Source organism: Talpa europaea (assembly GCF_964194135.1).
Source record: "Talpa europaea genome assembly, chromosome: 15".
Lineage (NCBI taxonomy): Eukaryota > Metazoa > Chordata > Mammalia > Eulipotyphla > Talpidae > Talpa > Talpa europaea.
Window position 1 is genome coordinate 67,313,787 of NC_140083.1, and position 14,835 is coordinate 67,328,621.

The 14,835-nt window shown below is 36.2% G+C and overlaps 1 protein-coding gene across 1 annotated transcript; it reads right to left on the minus strand.

Annotated features, from left to right (window-relative positions):
- Positions 1 to 1,489: 1,489 nt before the first annotated feature.
- On the minus strand, positions 1,490 to 13,741 carry CLEC9A (C-type lectin domain containing 9A; the record flags this gene model as incomplete). Its single annotated transcript, XM_084256057.1, has 5 exons — positions 1,490 to 1,580; positions 4,904 to 5,022; positions 6,077 to 6,228; positions 6,858 to 7,004; positions 13,651 to 13,741. The coding sequence occupies 5 exons, from the start codon at positions 13,739 to 13,741 to the stop codon at positions 1,490 to 1,492; spliced, it is 600 nt and encodes a 199-aa protein (XP_084112183.1).
- Positions 13,742 to 14,835: the final 1,094 nt, after the last annotated feature.

Here is a 14,835-nt window from a genome sequence, read left to right on the forward strand (position 1 = left end):
TAATACTCACTTACCAATCACCACTGGAAGATTTCTTAAGAACTTTAAATTTTCTGTTGACTAGCTAGGAAATGTCTTAAGTATTGAACAAACTTAGGGCTAATTTATTTTGTCATATGAAGAAAACTGAATTGCTTCATGAGAGTTTTAGAGCCCTTATTTTGACACAGTATTGGGAAAATCACTTTATTGCACACGTATTTTGTGAAATGTAAAGTAGAAATATTTATAATTTCCTCATGATTCTACTGTTGGTTGAAATAAGGTAAATGTGAAATTTTATAACTTAAATCGCAATATCAAGGATATTGAAAATATGTAAATATGGGGGTGGCGAAGGGACTTGGTGATTCAGTTTTAAAATTAGAGAAGCATCAACAGGTGTAAACAGTCTAATTTGGAAGCCTGTATTTATAAACAAATTGTAGAATGCCAGCAACATTAGGGAATCATGGATTTTACCAAATATTTCCCATAATAGGTACAAATATTTAACAAATGTGGCTAATAAAATAAGCACACAAGAAATGAATTAGGCCTTTAGCTAAGCAATGGTTATTTAAGCTTTTTTTTTTTTGCAAAAAGAAAATATGACTACTATGAAAATGTCAAATGACTTTGCAGAATAAATTGCAAAACAGGTGTAACAGGGTAATCCCCAGGGAGAGGGGAGGATCCTTTGCCCCTCCCTAAGGAAGGGTAGAAGTGGTCAGGGAGGTGAACCTAGAAGAATGAGAGAAAGACTGAGGAAGGGAGATACCTGGCTGAGGAGAAGTGGAGAGAGACAAGGTAGGACGAGATCAAGAGGAAGACCTGGAGGAGGCACCTGGAGCAGAGATATGTGAAGAAGAAGCACTTGCTTCTCAGCCTTGGGCTTGTGCCAGGGACACTTGAAAGAGACAGAGATGTGAATGAGAGACCCATGGTGAGGCTGACAATGGCAACCTTTATCTTGACTTGGGTTTTGATTTTTCTCCTTTCCTTCCAGATTTGCCTGGCCCCGTCTGCCTCATTTCTATGTGTCTCCACCAGAAGATGCCTTAGACTTGTGGCAAGCTTTTGGGCCTCAACAATCCTATTTGGCTGGACATTTACCCACCCCATGATAGAATGGGTAACTTTGGGTGCTTGATTTGGAAACTGTATTCTTTCTCTTCTCTAGTCTTTATTGCACACTAATTGTATTAAAGTTTCCTTCCAATGAAAGTCTTATGTACTAGAGTATGTTTTGTGTTGTTGCAGCGGATGGCAGACCCCATTTAGAGTGCACAAGTTTGGGGGTCCCTGGGTGCCCCTCATCCTGCCCTGTAACATAGGGACCCAACACACATTCTATTTTGACCCCTGGCATCCTACATAATTGCAACCTAGTTCAGGAATGGATGATAAGGGTCTCTTTAAATGCCATTACTTTAAAGATCCTAGCCACCTGGAAAGAGGGTGTTCAATAATATTCTCTCCTAATCTACAACCAAAGGAAAATGTTGCTTTAGATGGTGAAAAAGCAAAACTTTGCATTTACTTGATGTGTTTGCTCTTCTCGAAAATATGCGTCTCCATCTTTGTCCCCAACTCCAAGCCTGCATAATGAACCCCACCATCTTCGTCACAATATGAGTAAACACTTAAAAGAACAGAGGCAGTGGGACTCAACATTTTCTCCACAGACATTTTTTTAATTTTAGAAATAGGGAATAATCATAAGATGTACCTGAAAATATGATTTGCTGAGAAGAATTTTCCATGGAGAATCAGAGGGCACCACCCCTGGCATTGGTTTTCTGCATGAGAAGAATTTTTTTTTCTTTTAGGTTCTTGTGTGCTTAAGTAATTCTGAAGAAACTGCAGGAAAAGTCAAGTGAGGAACATGGTCTTTCCTGGTGGAGCCAGCTCCGCAGGGCACACAATGAGCTACTTCTTTTCCTGAGGATATTGGATCAGCTCTTAAAACTTATCAACAGGAAGCAGGTCATGAGCTCTTAACAGCAGGAAGTGTGAGAAATGCAATGGGGGCTTTCACTTGGGGGATAGCAGCAGATCACCAGGTAAGGAGAAGAGTCTTATAGTAGGTTGTCTCAGCCATGGTCTTAATATTTGGGCAACAGATATTTTGTGAATAGATTCCTGTAACTTTTCAAGTATGCAAAAAGCCACATCACCTGATTTAAAGTGTCCATGGCTTCCTTTATAAGGTTCATGGTATGAAAAATGTTTAGACTCTGTTAATATTAGCATTTGATTCATATCACTATTCTTTGTTTTTCTTTTTATACGTTTAATGCACTTTGACTGTTCCATATAACAACGTGTCTTCACATTTAAAGAACAGAGCTTTCCTTTCCTTTCCACTTTGCAAAGCTGACTTGGGACTGGGTGAGTGAGTTATATCAGATACCCAATTCATTGTTGGTGAGACTAAGATGTAAAACTGGTGACCCTAGTGGTAAGGCCCAATCTCTCACCACTGCCTTGAACCTTGAAAAGACCCTAATATTCTAGGTCAAATGCAACCTGCAGAAAAAAAAATCTTACACCCCAAATTTCTATATGGAAAGCAACATTGCCATTGAGGAAATTCACTGGAGCTTAGCCCAGCTGCTGTGTAGATAAAATTCTGATTTGTAAATACTGCGTAGTGTAATGGTGGAGTGACCTCAGCGGGAGGATGTTTGCTTTTTGCTTCATTGTGTTTTTCTAAAAAGAGTTATTATATGCTTCCTATTCTCTCTCTAAACATAGCTCCATGACAATACTTTGAGGAATCATGAAGACAAACAGTCTTTACTACCAAAAGTAGCTATTGTTTCTCCTTTATTCCAGGTTATTATAGTCAGCTGCCAGCTGCCAGCTGTGAAAACCAAATGCAGGAGACAGGTACAGGCACTGTTCTCCAAGTCGAGGGGCAGCAGAAAACTAGAGAAAATCCCTTGTACTGAAATTCCCAACATTGAAGCTCAAAGTTAAAAAAAAAAAACAAAACACACTCTTCCCATTCTTAAAGAACTTTATGCTGCAAAGGTCACCTTTTACAATAGATTGTTAGGTTCATTTAAGAGACTTCCATTGTCTGGGTAAATTAGATTTTATTGAACTCTATTTAAGTGGGGTCTTCACTATAAGGCAAGAAGGATCAGAATCCTTCTCCTCGAGAGAAGAATTACTCCTTGAGAGAAATGAAAGATTGAAATAAAAAAATAAAATAAAATTCAATTCAGAGAGTGCATTGAAAAGGTAACATTTATTTATTAAAAAAATATAGCATCACATACAGCTGTGCATCATTTGCCTAGTAACCTAGAGAGTCCTGTGGGGATTTATAGGCATTCTGGGAGATGAAGGAGGAGGAGGAACAGGAGAGGGAGGAAGGGCAAGTAGAAATATTTTTTCTTCAGTTCTCAATTCTTCAGGATGTTGTCATCTGTGGCTCTAAGTCATTGTTATTTTTGGCAATTTGAACGAAGTCAAATGAGTATCTAGAAAGTACTAAAGAATATTCCCAAGCATATACGCAAAAGTTAAGTTCTGAGTTGCAGGAAACCGGTTTCACGGCACACATTAGCTTCCATCCACACTTGCTGGTTGGCATTTGCGACAGGTTTTGCAGCGGCCTCTTCCAGATACCACTGTAACACAGATGGCTTTGAGCACCATTTCTTTTTTTCTTTTTTTAAAGATTTATTTATTTATATACAAGAATTGGGGTACAGGCTAGAGATGTGGAGGTGAGAGGATTCACCAGAGACAGAGTGGGAAACAGAACAGGCAGACTGACCGAAGTCACTGCTGAGGGGAGCAGCGGGCGAGACAGGAGAGGTCTGTCCCGCCATGTGGGTTTCTCTCTGGCCGGCCGGGAATAGAACTCATGCTGCAGTGGCTGCGGATTGCTTCATAGGTTGCATCTTAATCCCTGCGCCACCAGGGAGGCCCTTTGAGCACCATTTCTTTCAGACACCAGGTCTTGGAGCATACTTCTTCTCACAGACAAAATATTTCCAGATGGAGGTGCATTTACTGAAAAGGAGTAACTTGCTTTTGAGGTACCCACAAACCTGGTCAGCTGATTGGGGTTTCCTTTCTGGTAACCTAGAGAGGCAGTTCAATGGATCTGAGGTTAGGTGTGGGTTATGATGATGTTCTTGTGGGGTTGCTAAACCGAGGTGTGAGGTTTTTTGTTTTGTTTTGCTTTGTTTTAATATGGCACCCTCTGGTGGTAGATCTACTTCATCCCCAAGAGCTGTTGTGTCTCAATAAAAATATTTTAACATAATTTCGGCAAATACTATAATTTTTAAAAATACAAGGATACACAAATATGGGCTCTAAATTGGATATTTTTTTACTGACTCTTAATTCTCTAAGTACTAAGTCATCTGAACCTGCTTATCAACCTCCCCATTTCTATCTGAAAAGCTTAATGTGCTTAAAATTGCTTAAAATTAGTATACTCTCTTTGCTGTGACATTTTCTAGCCATTAAATGATGCAAAGGAAATGTACTTAATAATTTCATAATAGTGATCATTCAGACTCAAATTTTGATGAGACTATGCTAGAGGTGAATGGAAGGAAGACTGTGAAGGAGGAAGTGTGAGTAGCCATGAAGATACTCTCTCCTTTAAGGTGACATTAGTTTACAAGACTGTGTAGGTTCCAATATTACATTTTCTTGCCACACCCACTACCAAAATCTAATCACCATCAACCGCCAACCAACAGATTGGCCCTTTTTATTATTCAAATGCTCATCTACTGTGCAAAGATGTCAGCTTTGATTATAATTCAGAGCCTGTGAAATTATCACACTGGTAATACTCCTGGGAGAAATCTAAGGTATGGAATAAAATGGACTTTTGTGTTCCTTCATGTTTCTAATTTTTCATGTAACATTCCCTTCAGTGACTTACAGGTCAGGGGAAGGAGAGGAGCCATCTAGCCAAACCCAAGTTTGGTTGAGTTCATTCTGAAACAGTCCAACCCAGTAATCCAAGTCACTTCTGATCTTCAGTCTGCCAGTGACAAAATCCTATAAGAAATAAAACCTGAGGGTGAAAGGAGGACAAACAATAACCACAAACTATTGGGAAATGTGAAGTTTAGCATTTTGTCTAGACAGAAATTAATGTGAACTTGAGTGTTGAAGAGAGAGGGTATGTTTACAAAGCGGTACATTTTATAGATTTTTTTTCCTGTTGCTAAATGACCAATGTAGTCATTTCCCATGGTCCTATGGGAAAAATTGGCATGTGGTATTAAAATAGTTTTAACAGATTCAGAGTTTGGCAGAAGTGTATGTCAAAAAAGGAAGTGTTATGTTGAACCCTCATTCTTGTGAAAAGTAAAAATATCTCTGATGTCATAGGCCATCTATATCATTTTCACAGTATATTTCAAAATGATAAATAGCTTAGGAGATTCCAGAAGCAACTTAACTGTAGTAATATTTTTTGGAAGATATATTTCTAACTTTCATCACCAAATTTGCACAGAAAGAATAGTGTAAACCCATAATTGTAATAGGTTAGTTCAAGTTGCCTTACTTTATTGCAATTAACAAATTGTTTCAACATTATTCTTATAAAAATGAACTTCAAATAATGAAAATAAGGTGCATTTTTAATAAGGTCGCATTTTTAAAATTTTAATAATTATGCATTCCCTTTACACACGTTTAAGGGTACAAAATATTTCAGGGAAATATCTTATTATTGACTTGTTCAGATATCAGTAAATTAGGTTTAATGTCAATTAAGCATTTCATTTGTAAATGCTTATTTTTATATACCTTTTCACTTCATGACATCAACTTTTTATATTTCTGCTTCTCCTTGAGAATTACAAAATAACTAAAAGTTATGAGAATTCCTTACAACAAACTGAAAATAATATATTGAAAACATAAATACATTTATAATATATACCTTGGAATCAGTTAGAATGTCACAAGATGCTATTTCACTAAACTTCTCCCTCTTTTGATTAGCATAAAGGAGACAAATATATTCTTCTTGATTTATTCTATTCTTTTAACACATAATGAGATATTTTCAGAATGATAACAAACCATGAACAGTGTTTACCATTTCTTTCTTGTTCTCTATTTGCAGAAGCTCAGTTCCCATTTTCTGACATTCCTCTTTACTGCTATTCCACTCTTGATGTTTTTCAAAGACACGGTAACAACTTTCTCCATTATGAATCCAAGTATCTGGACAAGGGCTGTGGTTAAAGGCTTTCAATATAAACATTTTACTTTATTATTGTCATTGTAAAAGATTAATAGCACATTTCTTCACAAGAACCCCCACAACACCTCCCAATGAAATGAATAGTCTAACCAGATGGCTCACATGATGTAGTATTTACCGGTTGCAGCTTCTCTGACTCTGACTATGGTAAGATTTATATAATTATATTCAACTGCAGTAGGTATCTACAGATACAATTATTTTGGAAATATCTTCTCCCAACTCATTCCTCTTCTGTAATAACTAATCTGATCATTCTAGTTTTATAAATCTTTCCTTTAAGTTTGTGTAATATATAGTCTTACCTTGTTTGTTTGTTACTTCATGTTTGTTAATTGTACTGAACCAATTTAGTTTTAAATTTTGTCATTTTAAAAAAAATTTATTTTAACTTTTAAAGTTCCATTTTTAGCTTTTTCATACGCGCATGTCTCACTTTTCCACCACCAAAATATATAAATGAGATTGAACTGAAGAATAGATCAAAATTATGTCTCCCTCATTATAAAATCCTGACTGCCATGTTGCATAGACTACAATGTGTCAGTTTCTTGTGAGAAATTCATACATACATTTGTACCTGCAGAGTAGAAACTGATTTTTTATCAGTTACCTGGACTGGTAGTGCTTTGCACGAATGTTTGGCAATTTGTCATCTGGCGTTCATGGTTTTTCCTCCACTGTGTAAAGTTCTGCAGTTCTTTTTCATGTTGGATGAGTTTCTCCTGCTGCTCGCTTACAATAGCAGACACTTGGAACCCTTCAAACAATAGCAATAATCCCTAATAAAATGCTGACATAGTATCAAAAGTGATCTTTCAACAGGACTAAAAAGAAATACAAATAACTGATTATGTTTGACTATAATTGACATTATTTACAATCCATTATTTGAGTTTTAAATTTTTGTTTAATATTTAAATTTTTCAAGAATCAAAAGCTACAAAGGATACACAGCGAAAAGTTTACTTCCCTGTCTTCTTACTCACCCAATTGCACTCCCACAAACCAGTGTTAACTAAAACCAACAGCTGACTGGGTACCCCTCTCCTTGGTTTGAACTAAGGGGCACAAGGAGAGATAGCTGTGAATTAAAAAATGCTGCCTCCTGGCAAATCAGTAACTGAAAAGACAGACTTCAAGGTTTATGATGTTGCTAAAACTCCAAGTTCCCAGAAAGTAAGGCTCTAAATAGATAAGGTAAATTTTAACAAATCTTTCTGTTTTCCTCGAGGTATAAGAAACATCAGATAAGTACATTAATTGGACCACTACCCCAATTTTCTTTGTTTCTACAAATGTCCTTGAAATAACTGTAGATAAACCTCATCAAAAAACTCAGAATTCAGGGCCTCCCTAGTGGCACAGGCGGTTTAGCGCAGCGCTGTGATGCTCTCTGTAGCCTCTGCAGTGCTGGTTCGATCCCCGCCAGCCTCGGAGCAACCCACATGGCGAGGCAGACCTCTCCTGTCTCGCCCGCTGCTTCCCTCAGCAGTGTATTTTGGTTCTTCTACCTGTTCTGTTCCCTGCTCTGTATCTGGTGAATCCTCTTACCCTCCTGTGCATCTGCCTGTACCCCGGTTCTTGCATAAAGAAAATAAATCTTTAAAAGAAAACAACAACTCAGAATTCAGGCAGATTTTGCAGCAATATCTGGAAGCAGTTGATAGAAAAAAATAAAAACCACTACCCTTGCATAAAAACTAAAGGTAAAAATAGTTTATATTTGTTTAGTAATAGGTTTTCTAAGTAAAACAAAACAAAAGAAAAAAACTTTAATGTGTAAGAATTTTCCATCAATTACTGAAAGTTTGAATATTTTATTTTCTAGCTAGCTTTTCTTAACCTCCTTAAAGTAACATTTCCTTCATCCAATTTTTGTTTGAAGAGTTTAAAAAGTTGTTTTAATACATACTGCATCCATGATGATAAAGCATTTCAAAAACAATTAAATAGTAAACATTGAAATACCTTGTTTCACAATTGTCACCATTTATTTTACTCTTCCTGCTTCCAGTGTTAGGTATGCTCATATATCCTTCCAGTGTCACTTTGTTAAATGTCCTTTGTCAATCAAATTGCAGAGTAGTTATACTCATTATTTTAAATGCCTTTTTTTTTTCACTTAACATGTCGTGAATGTTTATTTATAGAGAGCAACTCGCTGTTGTTGTTTCCCTACCTCCCTTCCTCCAATCCCCACCCCTTTCCTTCTCTTTCGGCTCATTGGCATTCCACACAGGGATGTCCCATTGCTTAAATTGTTCCTTAATGATTTGCACTTAAGTTTTTCCCAATCTTCTCCCCCTTCCCCCATTGCTACATGTTCAGGTTTATTTATAGGAAAATTATCCAAAAATGGAATGTATGTGTCCAATAGAATTTAGATAATCCAGAGTTCATTAAGCGCAAGGGGTTGAGCACAGCACTGTGGAGCTGTCCCTGGCTTCTGAAGCACGAGTTCGATCCCCTTGTTGGCCAGAGAGCAACCCACATGGAGCAGCAGACCTCTCCTGACTCACCCGCTGCTCCCCTCAGCAGTGTATTTCAGTCAGTCTGCCTGTTCTGTTCCCCACGCTGTCTCTGGTGAATCCTCTCACCCCCCACACCTCTGGCCTATACCCCAGTTCTTGAATGCATAAATAAATGCATTTTAAAAAAGGCATATGCTTGCTTTTAAAAAAAGAATATGATTGTCATGGTTTATGTAAACAGATTTCATGAACTATCAGGGGAGACAAAATTTAGTACCCAATGGAGAGCAAGCTTTTGAGGACTTGAAAAATGCACAGCATGCTTTTAATAAACATCTTAATATGAACTATATGCTTTTGGCTATATAATAATGGGTGATTGAGACTATAGGTTTATTTATTTTTATATAAGAAACAAATCCTATATCCCATTCACTTGACAATAATACCTTAAATATTGCATCATAAGTTAATGTTATTTTTAATTGCAAGTGTTCTTCATACTTCAAGTTTCCTTTATCTTCTCACCCCAAATAGAATTTACAAAATAACATTAAAACCAATTATACAGAATTGATATTTAAACCATATTTTTTGATATTTACTATGCCTGTTAAATAGACAATCTTGTAGTTAGAATTGAGCTTGTCATTGCTCCTCTAAACTTTTATGGTTTTTATGGAAGAACTGCACAATATTGTTTGATACTTAATGGTCTTTTTCACTTCTGCAATCTTCTTCCAGTGCGTCTGCTTGTAAGCGTGTATTTCAAAATAAATTTCTTTAAAAAGTGAACTAGTATTTGATTGACTTTTTTTGATAAAGAATAGAAATACGATTGCATGAGATAAGGAAAACTTTCTGGAAGTTCTGACATTTATGTGGGTCTTTGCTTTTATTTTTTAAGATTTATTTATTTATGCTTACAAGAACTGAGGTACAGGCCATAGGTGTGGGGTGAGAGGATTCACCAGAGACAGAGTGGGGAGCAGAACAGGTGGATGGACTGAAATACACTGTTGAGGGGAGCAGTGGGTGAGGCAGGAGAGGTCTGCTGCGCCTTGTGGGTAGCTCCCTGGCCGGCCTGGGGATCGAACTCATGCTGCAGTGGCTGTGGATAGCTTCATAGGTTGCATCTTAACCCCTTGCGCCACCAGGGAGCACCTGTTCTGTGCTATTTTATTGGAGTTGATTGAGTTCACAATTATTTTCTGAGCTCCTAGAAATTCTTAAAGCATTCCTCTAAGAACGGTCAGAAAATTAAGCCCAGGGCTAACATGAATAAGGTCAAGTTTCCTATACTTTGTGGCAGCAAATCTGAACCTGTCTCTTCCTCATTCTCAGAATTTATAATTCTTTTTCTCCAGGTAATGCCTTTTAAATTGAAAAATGATTTGCCAAAAAGAAGGAAAAGGATTTATCCAGATCTTAGCTCTATCTTTGTCTTTCTGAACCTATTTTTTTACCTTTTATATTTTCTTTGACTTTAAAAAAAAAATAAATCTGCTTTTTAAAATTTTTTTAAAGATTTGTTTATATATACAAGATCTGGGGTACAAGTCAGAGGCGCAGGAGGGTGAGAGAATTCACCAGAGACAGAGCAGGGAGCAGAACAGGCAGACGGACTGAAGACATTGCTGAGGGGAGCAGCAGGCGAGGCAGGAAAGATCTGCTATGCCATATGGGTTTCTCCCTGGCTGGCCAGGAATCAAACCCACTCTGCAGAGGCTGCGGACAGCTTCACAGCACAGTGCTCAACCCGCTGCGCCACCGGGGAGGCCCTGCTTATTTTTTTAAATTGAAGTAACATTAAGTACCCCCCCATCAGATATCATCACACGTAGTGCACCAGCCACTAAAGTCCATTATACTTCCTTCTAAGTATATTTTTTTAGTGGTAGCATAAGGGTTAATAAGAGTTTTTAATTATTTTATTAGAATCTGCAACTGTGTTATTTTATTTTATAAAACTTCACTTGCCAAATGTGGAAATATTTTTCAAAATTGAATTAAAAGGAATAAAGAAGTATAGCTAACTATGGTCTAAAGAAAGTTCTCAAGTTTGCATTAAACAATTATTCTTTGCCTAGTGTAAAATGAAAAACTCTTAGTAGGAGAATTTATAAAATCAAGTTTAGAATAAATGCATATTAGAAAGCTAAGAGGATTAACTAAAATCTTTCATGCTGCATGCTTTATCCTGTTAGCATGACTCACACATTGATTGTAATGCATATAATATAATAAGATATTATAATGTATATAATCTAATATTTTTCTCAAAGGGATCTACAGCATGAATTAAACATGCAAATGAACAGTAAGATTTATCAGTAGCATCCAAAGATTTAGAAGCTTATAGCAAATAAATGTTAGATAACTGAAATTAAAATGCCTTTATTTTATATTATTTATATACATTTAATTGTCCCTAATTTATTTATCCAGTTATAAATTATACAGTTTATTTATATTGACATTAAAGTTACATGTAGTATGTTATATATATAAATATTTTGAAGATATTCTTTTGTGTGTATATATGTGTATATATATAATGTGTATGTATCCTTTTGTATATTTATATATTCTTTGGTGTGTATATATATATATATAAATATTTTGAAGATATTCTTTTGTGTATATATATGTATATATATATTTTGTGTATATATATTCTTTTGTGTATATATGTTAATAGTTTGAAGATATTCTTTGTGTGTGCATATGTGTATATATATATATTTTGTGTATATATATATTTTTGTATATATATTCTTTTGTGTATATATATAAACATTTTGAAAATATTCTTTTGTGTATATATGTATGTATATATTTTATGTATATATATTCTTTTGTATATATATTCTTTTGTATGTATATATAAACATTTTGAACATATTCTTTTGTGTGTATATATATATGTTTTATATATATTCTTTTGAATATATATTTTTTGTGTATATATATAAATATTTTGAAGATATTCTTTTGTGTATATATGTGCATATATATGTATATATGTATATATACATTGTGTATATATATTCTTAAGTGTGTGTATATATATAAATATTTTGAAGATATTCTTTTGTACTTACACACAAAGCCCAAGAAAATGGAAGCCATCAATGAGCCGACCCAGAAAACAAATGAAATTGCCACCACCAGCCAATATACTCCTAAATAAGAAAGAGAAATGATAAAATTGAGTTAGAGAAAGAAGATGAAAGACATGAGCCAGGACTAGGCTCAACTGAGTAAAAGGAGTTAATAATAACCATTCCTACTGGAGAATCACTGAGGTCTTATAAACATGTCAAACAGGAAAAAGAGAACTTTTTGAAATGCAGGTTATAATGTGGAATACATCTGATTTGCAAGAAAGCCAAACCGAATAGATTTAATAATTTCTCTTTTTCTTGTATGATCCCACAACCTTGCTAATTAGTTATAGTCTTTTCCAATAATCTTTTAGACATTGTAGAAAACCAGGTAACAAACTTTAATTTGGGGAGGCAAAACTGCTGGCTGGCATGCCCCAATCTCTTTCCCTTGTCACTTGAATATGATTGATTCAAAGTATTTTTTTTAAATATACAGTTTTGGGTGATGGACATTTTTTTTCCAGGTAAATTTGTAACTATTCAGGATTGAGAACTGAAGACTCTTGTGACTTGTTATATTCTTATATTCTTAACGTTAACCAGAGAAAACACATCAAATTTAACTTGGCATAGTGTGATAGGAGTAATGTACCTGTCCAAGATGCCCAGGTCCTAATTCCTGGAGCCTGTAAATGTTGCCTTATGTTATCAAAGAGACTTTAAAGATGCAATCAAGTTAAGTTTCTCGAAAAACCCTTTGTTTACCTGGGAATTTATGAGAAGTAGGAGAGCAGGGGGACGCAGTTTAAAATGATGACAGAACCAGAGAGACAAAGGAAGGTATTAAGGCCCTGGCTTTGAAGATGGAGGAAGAGGCCATAAACCAAGGCAAGAAGCACAGTTCTAGAAACTAGAAAAGTCAAGGGAATGCATTCTTCTTGAGGGCCTCTTGAGGGAAGGTAGCTCTGCCAGTGCCTTTACCTCAGCCCGGTGAAAATATTTTGGATTTCTGATCTCTAAACAAAGATAATAAATTTTTGTTGAATTAAACCCTTAAGACTATGATAATCTGTTACTGAAACAATAGCAAACTAACACAAACATTAAATAATAAAGACAAAACTGATGCTGACAGCAGACAGCTCCAGGTTGAGATTTGGTCAGTTTTTCAACTCATGTTTTCTCCTTAATTCTTATTAGTTAACAGAAAATTTGCAAGGTGTCTTGTGAAGGAACTGAAACATCCGATTTATTTCACTTGTTTTCCAAACTCAGGAATCTTTTTCTTTTTCGGAGAAGAGTACTACATCTATGTCAAGCACATTGTTCTTCCTTTCACCTTCCATTCCATTTCATTTTTTAATGTGAGCATATCACGCATATTATAATCATCTTAAGTGGGTTATTTTTTTTTTTTAAGTCTTGTGGGATGGTTGTTAGAATTTCATAGACTTTGTTGTTGTTGTTTTAAAGATTTAAAGAACTGGGGTACAGGCCAGAGGTGTGGGGTGGTGAGAGGATTCACCAGAGATAGAGTGGGGAACAGAACAGGCAGATTGATTGAAATACACTGCTGAGGGGAGCACTGGGTGAGTCAGGAGAGGTCTGCTGTGCCATGTGTGTTGCTCCCTGGTCATCCTGGGATAGAACTCACCCTGCAATGGCTGCAGACAGCTTCAAAGGTTGCATCTTAACCCCTTGCGCCACCAGGGAGGACCTTAAGTGGGTTATTTCTGATCAGAAATATCACCTTGGGCTCTTCAAAGAACTGGAAACAAAACAAAACTGCACCATCTTGGACTAAATAATTAGAACTGGTTACCTGAGGATTTGGTAGAAATCAGTCGATCCTGACACAGGTTTGGCGAGGGATTATCCCACTGAAGAGAAGTGTATGTTTCTTCCTCCTGCATGTCTGACATGCTTTGGTAAGTGAGGCCACCACACTGAAGACTGAGAGAAGCAGCTCCTTTTGTGATTAGGAGAAAGGTGGAGGTAGAACTGAAATTGGCTACCATCTCAAATGCAGAGGAAAACATGTTTGGGTTTAAGGAATAGAATAGAAGCATGTCATCTAGAAAGTAGAAGTTTATGAAATTTAAACCAAAGCATAATCTGTCAAAGGAGGAATTGAAAAAGATACTGAACTCAAAATGGCAATAATAGAACATGTTACAGTTCTGACTTGCAGAGTGTAGAAGATGTGGAAGGTGTTAGCACTGGGTGGGCAGTTAAGATGAAAAGGATAGAAGCACAATGAATGCACTTAGATTTGGAGCAGGACATGAAGTGTGGGCATGGCCTAGATATATAAGGAACACTCACATTGTACTAGCCAGGGTGTAAGGAATTATAGGTTACCATGTAACAAACAAGAAAGCTAGGAAGGGAGATCACTACTAAAAGAAATTCACACACTATTTGGTTTAGGTAATTCAGTTGTTGTGATAAGTAAACTCATAATATCAGTCCTTCCTAAAATAAAGCTTTGTTTCTTGTCCACCAAGCCTTTACTTGCAGCAATCTTGGTTAGTGGGTAGTTTTCTCCTCCAGGTAGACTGCTTCTTCTACCTTGTGAGAGATCAGTGTCCGTGTGTGTGGAACCATTGGAAAGGAAAAGCTAAAGTGGCAAATCCACATCTGCTTTTTGAAAAGCATATCCATATCCACCAATGAAATGCCAATATTTGAGTGGAAAGGTTGTCCTTGATAAATATGATTTTTGCCTGGTGAGCAAACTTTAGATGAGATCTTTTGATAGGAAACATGAATTATTTAGAGGGCACACAACCATTTCTGCCACATCCTGTGACTACAGCATTGGAATTTAGAAATGTGATACTTTAATTATCATTCATATATTGGCCTTTTGTTCTTGTGGCCAAAGGTGATGTCTTGGAATGCAAATTCCAACAGTCTGCAAAAGTGCAATGTTCTCTTTTGTTTCAGCGTTTCACAGGATCTGTAACAGAATAAAACAAATGGCACCCTCCAGGGGTGAGCTAAA